The sequence below is a fragment of the Notothenia rossii genome (genome assembly GCF_949606895.1).
Source record: "Notothenia rossii genome assembly, chromosome: 9".
Taxonomy (NCBI): Eukaryota; Metazoa; Chordata; class Actinopteri; order Perciformes; family Nototheniidae; genus Notothenia; species Notothenia rossii.
In genome coordinates, this window is record NC_136907.1 from 68,393,083 (window position 1) to 68,409,134 (window position 16,052).

Here is a 16,052-nt window from a genome sequence, read left to right on the forward strand (position 1 = left end):
AGAAGAAGAACTGCACAGTATCTCTGCTTACGTCACACACCCGGAAGTTATGTTCATTCATTCTGCCGGTTGCTGGTTGCTTCAAGTTGTATCGCATCCCATGGTAACACTCTCTTCTGGACGCACGGTACGTTTTAAAGCCATCAAAACACAAGTCTACCATATGTGTGCTTGATGTTTAAATGACGGAAATTAGAAAGTGTTTTTAAAATAAATGCGACTTTACGGGCCAGGAGGTAGCCTATGGTCTCTATTTTTGCAAGGCCATCTACTGACGGTTGCTAGCAGCTAAGCTAACATATTTGGCTGTCACAGCAGATCCATCTGAACGGAGCTCAAGGTTGTGCTTCTGATTATTGCGACGAGATGCTTCCGTATTTGATGCTATGATATTAAGCCACAGATTAAAAAGGAACCACGGATCGCTTGTTTTTCTACACATCTGCACTGACATTGATGAGGTCATAGGAGCCTGATTCAATATTTATTGTGGTCGTGAATCTACAAAACCTATAATTCTTGTTATTGTAAGCATTTTGCGTTCATAAACTATGGCATCGCCCTACTACTATAATAATATATACTATAATATGTAACATTTATTTTGCACTTATGCAATTTTTGATTCTTGTCACTTTGTATTGGTATTATATATCATCACACATATTATACTGTTTTTAGAAGAAAAAAAAAGAAGAGAATTGATATTTAATAACCTGATCCAATTCCTTCCTTATTCGATCACATGTTATATTTTCTATTGCTGACCTAAGCTAGTTATTAAGCTACATTATATTCCTTGGCCAATTCTGCACAAATCTACAAATTGAAAACACACAATTTAGATATATTGTACGTCTTTTCATACTATGCTATTGTATTAAATGTGCATTTTTGTTTGTTTTATATATTTATTTAGAATTCTGTATCTTTGCAATACATTTTTCTGTCATTGGTGTTACAATGCTAATGTTGTGCACATTATATACCATACAAGTAAATGCTGTGAAAAGCTACTCGGCAGAAAACCTGATTCTATATTATTATGTATCATTTTGTTTTAATATATTACTGATTTGTGCATCATATTCTATATTATATGTATAAAACATCTTTATATTTATAAACAGGAAAACACTAAGTACCTTATCATTAAGATGCTGAGATGCATAGTACCTTATTATTTATTCTATTCTTTGTTAAGTGTTATCTTCCCATTATAACTTCCCTGCTGGCATCAATAAAAGTTAATCTTGTCTTGTTGGGATTGTTATTCCAGAGAGATGTTGCTGCTGGTGCTGGCCGCCCTCCTCCTGCTCTTCTGCACTCTGGATGTTTGGTATTTCCTGCGGGGGGTCCATGTGTTCATCGAGGCGACGTTCCAACCCAGAGTGAGGGACCTGCTGGCTGAGCAAAGCATCGACGGCATGGTCCTTCCTCATGATTTGGACTACATGGGCCACATGAACAACTCCCGATATCTCAGGGAGTGTGACTTTGCCCGCTTCCACCATTACATGCGAAACGGGCTGTTCATGGCCTCACGCAAACTGGGGGCCAGAATGGTGGTAGGGGCCTCCACCATCCGGTACCGGCGCTCCCTGGCCTTCCGTGAGGCTTTTGAGATTCGGACCAAAATAGTGGGATGGGACGAGAAGGCGTTTTACGTGGAGCAGCGCTTTGTGTCCAAGAGAGATGGCTTCGTCTCTGCCATCATGCTCTGCAGGCAGAACGTGGTGCACTGCAGCCCGGAGAGCATCATCGAGTTTGTCTGCAAAAAGAAGGTGAGAAACAGCTACAGCTGGAGGAATGTATTGGTATGCCTCGCATAGGGTTGCAACTGACTGTTATTTAAATATGGTAATCATTTTGTTCAGTAATCAAAATATGAGAAACCCAAATTGATGAAATTAAGAAGTTGTGTTTTCTCCAAACAATATTTGAAAACAATTTGAAATTACTTAAAAAATCGCTAACTGCCAAAAAAATAACCAGTCATTTTCCATCAATTTCCTGATGGATCATAATCTAATCATTTTAGCCTGACCCTAAACCCAAGGTAAATCCTTAAAATGTGTTGTTGTGCAACCAACAGTCCAAAATCACAAGATATTCAGTTTCCTAAAACACAAGACAAAGAAAAACTCAAATCATCAGACTTTTGGGGGATGTTACCATGGGGATGCTTTTTATTTTTCTCTAAAAACTAATTAAAAAATATAAATGTGGCTGCCAATAATTATCTGTCCATAGACTGATTGTTCCAGCTCTAGACTGTGGCTTAATCGTTATGCTAATGTTGTGTTTCTGTGCAGATCGAATGCCCAGTGTTTCCAGAAGAGCTCCAACACTGGATCAGCTTCATCACAGCCAGCAGCCAGGCCCTGAGAGCGGAGAGCGGACTGGAGGAGAAGAACAAGTGAAGCCCCACACCATGTATCATGAGCGTAGCCCCTCATATAATTTGCATTGCACGCACATACAGTATACATACATGCACACACACAGTTGATCGTCTTAGAGATTTTATTTGGCCTAAACGACTAAAGTTATCTCTGTTCTGGGTCCATCTTTCCTGCTGTTTATTTTTCTATGATGTGACCAGAACATCTGAACTTATGAAAACTTGAACTGTAAGATATTCCATGTTTTGAAATGCACCATATGCATTGGGATGATATTAAAAGTTCTCCCTGAAAAAAAACTAGCTTTATTTATTGCAGCGTATAGACTGGCTTGAGACATCTTCATTCTCATTTGAGCAAAAGTTATCTAACTTCAGATAAGCATGTAGAACTAAATTTAATCTTCCACTGACATAAATGCATGTTTCAAAACAACTAGAGGATTTATTTTGTGCCTGTTTTTTCTTGATTAGCAGTAGTTTACAGTTACAATTGCAGAGAATTATACCTTTTTACAAAAAAAAACATAGGTGTGATGGACTTCTCCATCACCATTTAAGTGATGGACTTGAATGGACGTTATGAACATGTACTGAAAATGGTTTTACTCTTTCCATCAGCACTTTGCACAATGTAACCCGAGGGAGTGGACAACAATTGGAAAGGGAATATTTGACTTTGAAGGATAATTGTAATCAGTACAGTAGAGTTATTTTACTGAATGTATGATACATGCATTTAAAGGGTGGGTCCTTGATTGGAATTGTATAAAACTAGGGGAAATGCTTAAATGGAAATAAGCTGTCATGATATGCAAATGCTAATGGAAAACCTGAAACGCACAAGAAACAAAGATGTTAGGGTAATGCTCGCTTGGCCTTTTAAAATTGGGAACCTTTATTTGACTGAAACTAAGCTTTATTTTGTGACCAAAGTAATGTATTGTTGTGTATGAAGAGGAAACATATTTTTCAAAGATGTATGTCTTACCTGATATTTATGTTGTTGATGCACTGGAAATCCTGCTTAATTTATTTAAGTTTAAAGATATTCATTGCACTTTTATTTTCCACTTATATGATGTATGATCTATTGCAATGGGTTAATGTACCACACTTTATTTATTGTGTTTGTTCATTATTTCAAAGCATTTTAAATAAAAAATGCATTGGAAAAATGTGTGTTACTTTGCTTGCTTTTAAGTGCTTGTTATTCATCAATAACCCAGAGAGATTCATGTACTGTGGTCTGTGGTCCTGCATTGAAGACCAGTATTTGTACCTCACTAAGTATTTACATCTCAATAACGCCACCGGATATGTGTCTTGGACGAGTAGAGACAAAGTACTTGCTTCAGGAACTCAACAAAAATAGGTGAATGTTTACCCTACATTGACTTTAGAGGATTGAAAACCCAACAAACATGTTAACCTTTTGTGAAAGTCTGAAGTTTCTGTGTTGGAAGAATTTAAACATTTGTTCAATGTTGGTCAATCTGAATCTTGGTGCCCTGATTCATTACTTTTACATGAAATTGCATGGATTTTAGCAGTAGTGGGATTTGTACGTTTGTTCATGTAGGGTCATTTATTACACTTTTGAAGTATTTTACTATTATTTACATTTCCAAATGTAGTACTTCACAACTATAGGGAAATAAGGTAATTTTAGTGCATATCATAATTTATTTGGCAACTGATGTTAGCATTTGCAGATGGTTCAAATGATAAGACCTGTACTTACATATTTTTACTACATTTATGTATTGCTTTGGTATATTTATCCATGTATACACCCTGCTGGGAAGAAACTAGCCAAGTATTATGAAAACAAACTGTACTTCCGCGTTCTCAGTACTTGAAATTCACTTCACAATATTTTAGATTAAGTTCCTAGTATTATGTAGAATAGCTCATATTCTGGCTTCACTGCAGCTTTCAAAAAATGTTGACAAATAATTAGCGAAATAAAAGAGAATTGGAAAGTTGTGTCGGCCATGTTAATACAAAATAAAAACGGTCAGGCTACATTATTTTGAAAATTACGTGTTTTTTAATCAATACGTTTTTTTATTTGAATAAATATTGATAGAAGAAGTAAAAATGAAGCAAAAACCTTTAAGAAACTCATGTCGAAAATGAGCACATTTCTTGTTTTTTAAATATTAAATTCCCAGCTGCCATTTCCGGTGACGTGTATCTGGCCACGCCCCGTCCCTCTTTCACTTCCTGTAAACAAAGCAGCAGCTGTCTGTCAGATTCCTGGTTTTTCGGTCATTTTCAACTCCAACTTCAGCGTTTTTCGACGATGGCTCAGGCCGGGGTAGTGCTGGATAAGGATCAGTTTAACTGCTCGATCTGTCTGGACGTGTTGCGGGACCCGGTGACCATCCCCTGCGGACACAGCTACTGCTCCGTCTGTATCAAGAACTACTGGGACCAGGACGACTTCTTGGGGGTCTTCGTCTGCCCTCAATGCAGACACAACTTCAACCCGAGGCCGGTGCTCGCCAGGAACACCATGTTGGCCGACGTGGTGGAGAAATTCAAAAAGACTGGGCTACAAGACACCACCACCACGACGACATTTGTAAATCATAGTTTCGCTGAGGCGGACGATGTGGAGTGCGACGTGTGTACAGGCAGAAAAAACAAAGCGGAGAAGTCCTGTCTGGTGTGTTTGGCCTCTTATTGCGACCTCCACCTGCAGCCCCACTACGACTCCGCTGCTTTCAAGAAACACAAGCTGGTTTCGGCCTCCAAAAAGCTCCAGGAGACGATCTGTAGCCGCCACGACAAGCTGCTGGAGGTGTACTGCCGCACGGACAAGCAGTGCATCTGTTACCTGTGTCTGACGGACGAGCACAAGGGCCACGACACGGTGCTGGCCGAGACCGAGACACTACAGAAGCAGGTCAGTCATTTAATCAGAGCTGTGATTGATTCATGTTGGTAATCAGTGACAATACAGTGCCTCTTTGTTTTATACATGCCTGGTCTGATGTGATCTACTTGGTGTAAAATGTACTTTCTGTTTTTACAAATGCTCACTATTTTTGCCTATTCAATGTATTACTTAAAACCTATTGTCTTTTTCTAGGAATAAACATATTCAATATAAGCATGGACAATTGAACACAATGTACAAACTCAACACACATTGGTTCAACAATAAAGAAAACGATTATCCTATTGTTTTATTTTGATAACATCTAGTCTCTTTTTCCAGGAATGAACATTTTCAATATAAGTATCAGCAATTGTACAAACTCAACTCAATTGGTTCAATGTTAAAGAAAGCAAATGTTATAAAAAATGTTAGCTGAAATGTTATAGCCTCAACTCTTAAAAACAATTTGTTATGTTCATTTCATTTTAAAACATTTTGTTATGTGTTCAGTTGTTTTTTCTATCTGTTCTTAGGCGGTGGGGATTAATAAAAAGCAGTGAAAGGCCCTTATTTTCTTTTTCTTAAATCTGGTTTGATAGTCTGTTAAAGCAGTGAAAAATAACCCTTAACTTCTGTCTTAACAAATTGCAAAAAAACGTTGTTATTTCAGATTTTGTATAATGTGACCCGATTGAGCGGAAACTATGAAACCACCCTCTTTCATTTTCAATTTGTAACCCTGTTCCACACATCTTAAACATGTTAATCAAATCCTATATTAAACAAACTCTTTTCCATAATATCTTTCCTCAGAGGGAGCTTGGTGACATGAAGCAGAGCTCTCAGCTGAAAATCCTTCAAAGGGAAAGGGGAGTCCAGGAGATCAGACAAGCCATTTTCTCTCTCAATGTAAGTTTCTTCTGACATGTTAATACAGCACATTGCATGTCTTGCCTCTGAGTGATGTAAAAAGTTCATCATTTGACATTTTAGACGATGACTTCTACATGTGTCTTTGTGTTTCCCCTCCAGCGCTCTGCTCGGGCAGCAGCTGAGGAGAGTGACGCTGTCTTCACTGAACTGATCCGATCCATGGAGCTGAAGCGTTTCGAGGTGAGAGAGCTGATCAAAGCGCAGGAGAAGACGGCCGTCAGTCAGGCGGAGCAGCTGCTGGACAAGATCCAGAAAGAGATCGCTGAGCTGAAGAAGAACGAGGCTGAAATGGACAAACTCTCCCACTCCGAGGACCACGTGCATTTCCTTCAGGTAACTAAACTCAGAGTGATAACATTCATATTTAGAGTTTTTTGATTTTCTTGTACCTATACTTTTACTTCACTACCTTTCAGAGGGAAACATTAAACTCAATTCTACAAAATCATCAGAAGTTACTGGTACTTTTTCCAAGCACAAAAACATTTTTTATCTAGTTTTTTAAAAAGTAAACATTAGCACATTAACTTTTTAAAAGTATTTTCTAAAAGTAATACTAGTGCAGCAAACTGCTCATCTTTTCCTTGTTACAAGCACTCTTTTGTAAAACTTTTTTAAACAAGTTGATTTAAAAACAAAAATACTTTGACTACAAAAAACGATCACTTGTTTTAAGAAGATGTGTGTTACAGAACTCTATAACATATATTATAACAACAACCAAGTTACTATTTTTTGCATAATAAGTACTTTTACTGTTGATATACTCTAGCTAAAAATACTTTTACTTAAGAAGAATTTTGAAAGCAGGACTTTTACTTTGGAGTAAAAAAGTAAAAGTGTGTTATTTTTACTTAAGTTTATAATCAAGGATACTCAAACTCTTTGTGTTTGGATCTTTGTGTTTCAGAGTTGTCAGTCTCTCCACGCTCCACCTGTGCTGTCAGATTTGCCTTCGGTCACCATTGACCCCAACCTCACCTTTGGCCCTGTGATGACAGCAGTGTCTGATTTTAAAGGGCTGCTGCAGGAGGTCTGCCAGGGAGGATTTGTCTGCATCTACGAGAAAGGTAGATACAAAGTGTCATTATCAAAGGTCTGTCTGATTCATCCGACACAAATGATTCCATCAACTCTTGCTACATTGTTTTCTCTTTTCTGTAGTGAGAGAGATATTGATCGTAAGTCCTCAAGATCCTGCTGTCCCGCTGGAAACAACGCAGTCCAGTGATGGAGAGTCAGCAGTACAAATGGAAGCAGCACAAGGTGAGTCACTGAAACTCTTTATGCTCGTCTTTACACTTTCAATTATATTTGTTTTAAAGGTGTGAAGTACAGACAATAATCTAATATAATAACCAATAAATGCATGTACTTTTCAAATGTAATATAATATCTGTTTTTTGCAATGTTATCTCATAATGCATATTTTCTTTATGTTTTGCAGTATTATAATAATATAATAGTATATTAAAGTAATATGCTTGAATTGAACCTGTCGAAAGCTGCATATTTCCTGCTTGCTTGTGCTTTCCATTCTAAAAACGCCTTACTCGACTTGTTTATTTATAGTAGAGTTTGCTGAGCCAGCTTAAGAAAAGAGATGACAGCGCTGCAGAACCTCACAGTTCTGACAGCTGCGACTCAGTAACAGCGTTTCTTCTCTTTGTGCTCGCAGTGATGCCGACACCGGGCCTCGACCAAAGTCCCGTGAACCATCTGAACCCTTTCCTCTATCCTGGATCTGCTGCGCCCACATTTGCCTTCTCACCATTTGGTAAATACAGCCGATATCAATGATGAAATATATTTCGACATTAGGCAGTGTGAAAATCCCAGTTTACACTAGCAAACCAAATGTATGGCAAATGTTTAATGTAAGTGACAGAAAGAAAGAAAGACGCACATTTAGTTAATGTAACATATGTTCCTTTACTTAAGTAGAACTACATTATTATTAACAGAACATGCAAGGTTGCATCAAAAGTAAAAAGTAATGTACCTGGTCATTTGGTGAATTGTAGATATTTACATCTTGGAATTAAATATCTAAGCAAAGTATATTAAAAAAAACCTAAATACTTATACATTTGATCATTTCAGGTTATTTAAATAAATAAATATTACATTGCATCTTGCTTGAAAAATAAATCTAAATATGATTGGTTGCTACTACACAGCACAGATCTAGGCCAGGGACATTTATGCTGTGATTTATGAATTGTTCGGTCACCTCAGGGTGCTGCAAAATGATAATTCCTGTTGTATCTTCTCAGGCTCAAAACTGTCCACAGGATCCAGACCAAGACACCTTCAGCGACGAAGCCACCCCAGGAGGAAATAGACTTTAAGTGGACTTTCCAAAATTCCAAATGCAGATACACGGACTGATTTTCATTGTACCTTAATGATATGCTATCACAAATCTGTACTGTATTGTACATTTAATAATCAATTTCACTTTTTACTTTTAATTAATTTTTTGTGGTTTCACCTATCAGCTCTACATCTTTCAGTATATTGCCGATAGGAATGAGATGAGTACAGTGTTTATATCCACAGAAGAACAAATACATAATGCTTAAAGTATTAAGCAACACAAAGCAGGACTGACTTTTTATTTCAGTGTTTAAATGGAAATTGCCTTGAAATGATTAGTTTACCAATTTTACCGAACTGTAATCGTTTAACAATGTTGTGCTTTTATAATAAATTTTCATTTTTTAACTAAAACTGTGAAAACACTATGTTTGCTTTACAGAAACGTGTACAAATATATTATGTTTTGTGAAATGCTGTCATTAAAAAACAAGAACACTCTTATACAAACTGGTGTTTTTTATTTGCATGGACGTTTCCTTGTACTTTAAACAAATACGGGCACAAGGTTTCCGAGGTAGAAGTAGAATAACCGGTTGAGTGTACACAAGCAGCCCTTTTGTGTTCATGTCAGATAACATTCAGGCAAGTGCATCTGTGACTTGTGTTTTTCAATAAGGAAAGGCAATTCTATAAAAGGCTGTTTTGTGCAGGTTGCGTTATGGGACAGCCCATTTGCTGCTTCCTTGGCTGTGATTGGCTGCTTCCGGGTATAGCAGGTGACACAACCAGCGGTAATCAGCACACACTTTTGAGGCACGCCCATCTTTGTCCCTCTCAGTTTCGGCTGGGAGTGTTTGGGAAATGGCAGCAACAACTATTTCTATTGAACAGGACCAGTTCTGTTGTTCAGTGTGCTTGGAGGTCTTAAGAGATCCCGTGACTATCCCCTGTGGACACAGCTACTGCTTGGACTGCATCGAGGACTACTGGAACAGGGCCAAGCAGAAAGGCCAGTATAGCTGCCCTCAGTGCCGACAGGTGTTCAACCCCAGACCGCTGCTGAGCAGGAACACAGTCCTGGGGGAAGTGGTGGAAACTTTTCTCAAATCTGGGGCTCGACAGTTGTCCTCAAAACCCGAGGAAGTGGCATGCAGTGTGTGCACAGTGAGGAGGAAAAGAGCTGTTAAATCCTGCCTTGTGTGCTCCGAGTCTTACTGTGCGGCTCACTCCAGGGTACATGAGGAGAGGTTTCATGGGAAGGCCCACAGGTTGGTCCCTGCTGTGGACCAGCTGAAGGAGAAGCTGTGTCAACATCACGATAAACCACTGAGGCTGTACTGTCGCACCGACCAGCAGAGTGTGTGTTCCCAGTGTGTGAGAGAGAGACACAAGGGCCATGACGCAGTCTCACTGGTGGATGAGAGAGCAACGCAACAGGTCACTTTCAGTATTTCTTAATGCAGAATTTAAATCACTCATTGTTATTTTGAGAGTTTTTATGTTTCACACCGTGATTACAAAAAAAAATGTTGTGCTTTTAAGATGACATAAATGACATATTCTTAGTTTTTGCAACAACATTCAGACGTGCTTTATCAGAATGCATTTGATTTTAAAGTGTACTCTTTCATCTGTGATGTTTTCTTTTGTTCCGGAAGAGCTTTGTGAAGTCTTGGAAAATAACCCGCATTATATCACTATTGCCCCATCAGGGTTACTTAGCTCAGGTGCATGCTGGTTATGTGGGATTGACAGTGTAGTATTTAATTACAATTTTTACGATATTTTACTTTAAAAAAAATACAACAGTGTATAAATCATTATGTGAAAGCAGAAATAACGTATAATATATTGTTCGATTATAGTTATTCATGCATTAATCTGTACATCTTAAGTTATAAATAAATTAGTAAAATAAATGTAGTTTGAGGTTGAAGTACAATATGTACCTGTGATAAAGGAGTGGAGTAAAAGAAAAATACTCCAAATTCTCAGATAAAGTACAGGCTTCTCAAAATGATGCTGTACAGCGCACGAGTAACTCTACTTCCACCAGTGGGAATTGATGCTAGAGATCAGAAGGAGTCTGATAATGTAATATGGAGGGAGTTAGCTGTGGGCTACAACTCGAGCCCCATTTTTTTATCTTACACCATATGTGTTCAGATTTTACTGAGTTATGACATCGTCACCTAATTCCTTTGGAAGCGCCGGAGAACCCTTACAAAGATGCTGTACCAAAAAAGTAGGGCAACTAATTATGATTATTTTTGGGGTTATGAAACATTGTCCCCTAAGTATCTTATAGGCTGGTGTGAAGGCTTCACAAATCTTCACATTTTAAACATGGGAGTAAAATGTGCCCTGGTCCTTCAGCCATATCTTGTGCTCAGATGATAGTGTAAAAAAGTTGAAGTTATTAGACCAAAGGCCATACAGCGCAATTGAATCCTTTTGATTGTAATATCCAAAATGTCCATCTTGAAAGTCAACTGTGAGCAGAAGCAGCCTGAGGGACTGAACTGTCTGATATTTAATCTCTTAGAAAAAACTCCAAGAAGCCTCTTTGAAGTCTGTGCAAAAATGGAAAGACACGGAGAAGGAGCTCAGATATGTTGTCAGATATATCAAGGTCAGTGCATTTCCAATATAGGAATTTAAAATGTGTTACATATATACTTCCTACACTTAAAGTATGTACCCTGACAGCACTCCACAGAGGCAGCGGTGGAGGAGAGCGAGAGGGTTTTCTCCAGGCTGATCCGCTCCATAGAGAAACAGAGCAGTGAGGTGAAGGAGGTGCTGAGGGTCCAGGAGAGAGCAGCTGTCAGTCAGGCTGAGGAGCTGCTGGAGAAAATACAGAGAGAGATCCTGGAGCTCCGGAGGGCCGGGGCCGAGCTCGAGAGGATTTCTCAAACTGAGGACCACACCGGCTTCCTTCAGGTACAAAAGAAAACATAACTCGGCCAATTATGTGTGACAAGGCCACCAACCATGTTGTTATCACATTTACAAAGTGGTGGAAAGAAGCAAAGTGCATTACTCAAGTGAAGGTACTTTGAGGTTACTCAAGTATTTCTATATTCTGCTACTTTAGTTATATACTTCTTCTCCACATTTCGGTGACAGAAATTGTAATTTTGACTTCAAATACGGAATATGAAATATCAACAATAAAATATTTTGACTTTAATTTGTTGTTAATTTGATTAGCTGTAAAAGCACTTGATAAATACAATATATTATTATGAAAAACAACATTAATATGCTATTATTATTCATAATGTATTATAGATGAACATGTCTTTTCAGAGCAAGAGTTATAAATCAGAGAGGAGGATTTACCCATCATCCGCCCAATTCTTGTTTATAAAAAAAAACACTCACTTTGACTATGATTCAGTTAGAAGTGATTCAAATGTTTAAATTGTATTTTGTTTCGGTCTAGTCCCTTACATCTCAATGAAACAATAATGTAATATTCACTAGATTTGAATTGGAGTGTTACCCACAAAGTCACTCCTTCCTGTTTGTCAGTGTTGTTGCATTTGCATTCAGATACTGTCCTGTCATTTGGTTGTGCTGCTTGTCACCACAGAAGTGCAAGTCTCTTCATTTCCCTACAAAGACTGTGGAGATGCCCAGCACTGATGCTCTTCAATATATGATGTATAAAACCCTGAGGGGAGCCCTGCCCAATCTCAAAGACAGTCTGGATGAAACACTTGAAAGAGAATTCAACAGGATCTCTGATAAAGGTGCAGTGCCCTTTTTTACAACTGATTCATATAAAAATGATTATTTGTTCAACAATTCTCACTATTTCTGTTTGTCTTCGTTTCTAGTAATGTCACTGAAGGAACCCAGCAATACAAGTGTATCTGAAAAAACCAAAGGTAGGTGAGTTTCTGTCAAATTATGCTTTAGCAAACTAAACTGTAGAAAGGACAGGTCTGTAAATATAAGGAATGGGTTATGTGAGCTTGATACCATGTGTGCAACCGTCATGTGCAAATTAAGATCCCTTTAAACCAGATTTCTGTTTGAAATTAGTTGTATTTTAACATCTAAAAAAGTCAGCAAGACTCCTAACTAGTCACTTTGGCTTAATCTTACCATCAAAGTAATCTCAATTACATTTAATCAAATCTGTTTTTAATGTTCATCATCTGTCTAACAGCAAAAGACACGGAGATACCATACAACTCCGAACCGAAGACAAGAGCTGATTTTCTACATTGTGAGTACCATTTTTTGATAAACCCTATTACAGTCGAATTGTATTCCTTCTTATTCCATTGCAATGTAAACACAGTTATATTTTAAATTATTTTAAATATTTTTCTATTTCTATACCTGTGTTTTTAATTGTTTTATTTGTATGTATACACCAAGTCAAATTCCTCGTACGTGTAAACCTACCTGGTAATAAACCTGTTTCTGATTCTGATAGTGACTCTTTATGAAAGCTGTGACTTAAGGTTTGCATTGTGCATTCACTGATTTCCAGATCACCACGATATCGTCCTGGACCCGAACACAGCCAACCCTTATCTGAGCCTCTCTGACGGTCGCAGAGGGGCGACCACGCGCTCGGAGCCCCAGCCCTACCCGGACCACCCGCAGCGCTTCAACAGCTGGGCCCAGGTGCTGTGCAGAGCTGGGATGGCTGGGCGCTGCTACTGGGAGGTGGAGTGGGCCGGGGAGGGAGGGGTTTCCATCGGGGTCTGCTACAAAAACATGGGCAGGAGTGGAGCAGGGAGCGACTGCAAGCTCGGACACAACTCCAAATCCTGGAGCCTGGACTGCACCAACTCGATCTGTTCCTTTCTGCACAACAAGGAGAGAGTGGGCGTCCCCACCCCCTGCTCCAGCAGGATAGGAGTGTTTCTGGACTTCAGGGGCGGGACTTTGTCTTTCTATAATGTGTCTGATACACTGGTTCTCCTCCATAAGGTCAAGACTACGTTCACCCAGCCCGTTTACCCAGGTTTTTGGGTGGGTTTAAGCTCCACTTTAAGGCTGTGCTCTCTTTAGTTGTAAAGATGACTGCACTCTTTGACGTTTTAGAAAGTAAGCTTGTATGCATGTGGCTCAAAGTATTTACTTTTGAGACGGTGGTGTGTGCTCAAAACTTCGGTTGCAGCAGTAACACTTTGGTGACGCTTTGATCAGCAAAAGCAACATCTATACTGAGGTGTATATTTCAAACAGGTTCATGATTATATATTGATATTTATTGTGCTTGAATCCATTTGATTTGAAATGAACAATATATTTTATTTAAAATCCATAATAAAGCATTTATTGCCATGTTAGTCCAAAGTCTGTGAATATCTTTATATTTAAAGGATGTCATCACCTCATAATTTGAAGCAAATTGTTTTTACCTGCTGGAGAGAAGAAAATATACTCTTTCCTAACACTATTCATATAATATAGAAAAAGTATGGTATGTGTAAAATATGAACAGGGTTTTAGATGTATATAGTATGTCAGAAATGTCATGGAAAATCATAATACAGGATGAGAAAGTAAGTGTGCTGGAAAGATCATGATATATATATATATATAACATTTTTAAAAACACAAAAATTCCACGCGCTTCACGCTCACATTATGCTCGGCCCACGTGCCTTAGCATCGCTGCTATGACTCCATCCTTGGCGAAACACATATATATACACAAACACATATATATATACAGTCTATAAAGTCGGAAACTACTAAAAAAAATTACTTCATTATCTAGTGTTCAGCTTTTATCCCAAAAAATGCATATATATATATATATATATATATATACACTGTTTCCCAAGGATGGAGTCATAGCAGCGGTGCTAAGGCACCTATTTGATAATAATCAAATAAGTACGTGAACATAACCAATAACCTACCATAGCCAATAACAATGAAATGTATTTTTGTTGTTCATTCATATCTTTTAACATTTATTTATGCATATTTTTGTATCTCCAACTTTAAACAATATTTTTGGTTTTCTGTCCTATAGTATACATTGGAATGATTTCAAACCTGTTTTTATTTATCCTAATAATTATAAAGGAGTGCCTTGGATATATGTGTTACATAATTTGTAAACACATATTTGAGACCCACTGAGATGGGCGCCGCCGCTATTTGTATATAGGGGACACACTGTACAGTACCAGTGAAAAGTTTGGACACGTTCTCATTTAATGTTTTGTTTATTTAAAAAGGTTTCTACTTTGTAGATTACAGTTTTTCTCAATCGCTAAACCCACTATTTAGAATCAAAATTCCTTTCATCAAACCAACAGCACAGCCATCGAAACAGAAAACCATTTCTCTACAACAGTATACCATTTATCATTGATATCACACAAAATGCAGATGCTAAGCAGTGTTTTGCAAAACAGATCACACAATTCTCGAACTGAAGTTACAATTCTCTACACAAAGATCAAAAATCTTTTGTGTAACTCATGTCTACAAAACAAAAAAAAATCTTCTCACAGTGGATAACACTTCCTCATAAACTTAGACCATAGCTACACTAATTGACACTTGATGTGCAAAATATGAACACTTGTTATCAGTCAATCACCCCATTGAAAAAGGTAACTCCATGGAATGTACTGTATACCTTACAGTAATGATGTTACATTGAAAACATTTACATGATAGAATTTGCATGACTGTACTTAAAATATTTTTTTAAATGGTGCCGGTAAAGCTATAATAGTGTTGATATGACTTGCATAGCTCTTTGAGATGTTCATATGGGGAGGATTAGCTATAGCTGATACAACATTTTTACAGTCAGTAATTGTGGTCTTTTCCTTTTTGCACATTGAGAAATGTTTTTTTTTGTATTGGGGTGAATTGAGTACTTCACTTCCATGTAAAGGAATTGCTCACAGCTGACATCAATGAATTTCCTATAGTAATTGTAATTAGTGAGAATCCTATAAAAGACCTCCCTCACTTCAGTAAGATGTTTGTCAAGGGTGGTGTCGACACGCAAGGAGATATTTCCCACGCTGCCTTGCAAGGGAAGACATACGCTGTGACGTAGATGAGGCTATGTGGCCAGACAGACGGCAAAGAGCAGATCAGTAAAGCTATATAGATCTCATTCTCTGCTTTACTGCTGATTTACATCATTTACCCATGTTATTTTTTTTCCAGTGTATTGCTATTCATCTTTTGTTTCTGTTACGGTGCTCTTCTGAAAATGAGACATAAAAACAATGACATAGTTACAGTAACATACTGTTTTTCCTATATGTAAGTTTGTTTCTCCCAACTTGTCAGTTTTCCGTTCAGTTTCCAATATCGATAGCTTGAGGTTTGTGTATTGATGATTGTAGTCAGTATTTAGTGTGCCACTTAGTAATGACTGTTCAAATAGTCTTCTCATGAGCTGACAAATGTTTGTTTTTGGAGAAGGTATCTGGTTTTGGAAGGGGTATTTTTAGTTTTGAGTGCCTTAGAGCACTTTGCAAGAAATGTATATTG

The 16,052-nt window shown here is 37.9% G+C and overlaps 1 protein-coding gene and 1 pseudogene across 2 annotated transcripts; both read left to right on the forward strand.

Annotated features, from left to right (window-relative positions):
- LOC307020492 (protein THEM6-like) lies at positions 1 to 4,366 on the forward strand. The gene is made up of 3 exons (XM_079651879.1): positions 1 to 127; positions 1,280 to 1,784; positions 2,316 to 4,366. The coding sequence occupies exons 2-3, from the start codon at positions 1,284 to 1,286 to the stop codon at positions 2,421 to 2,423; spliced, it is 609 nt and encodes a 202-aa protein (XP_079508005.1). The 5' UTR covers positions 1 to 127; positions 1,280 to 1,283; the 3' UTR covers positions 2,424 to 4,366.
- Positions 4,367 to 4,603: 237 nt separating this feature from the next.
- LOC307019938 (E3 ubiquitin/ISG15 ligase TRIM25-like) lies at positions 4,604 to 13,867 on the forward strand (annotated as a pseudogene). The gene is made up of 13 exons (XR_013810576.1): positions 4,604 to 5,318; positions 6,108 to 6,203; positions 6,327 to 6,560; positions 7,138 to 7,297; positions 7,392 to 7,493; positions 7,906 to 8,004; positions 8,504 to 8,551; positions 9,349 to 9,986; positions 11,095 to 11,492; positions 12,148 to 12,307; positions 12,395 to 12,445; positions 12,730 to 12,789; positions 13,060 to 13,867. The product of XR_013810576.1 is annotated as an E3 ubiquitin/ISG15 ligase TRIM25-like (transcript).
- The last annotated feature ends 2,185 nt before the right edge of the window (positions 13,868 to 16,052 follow it).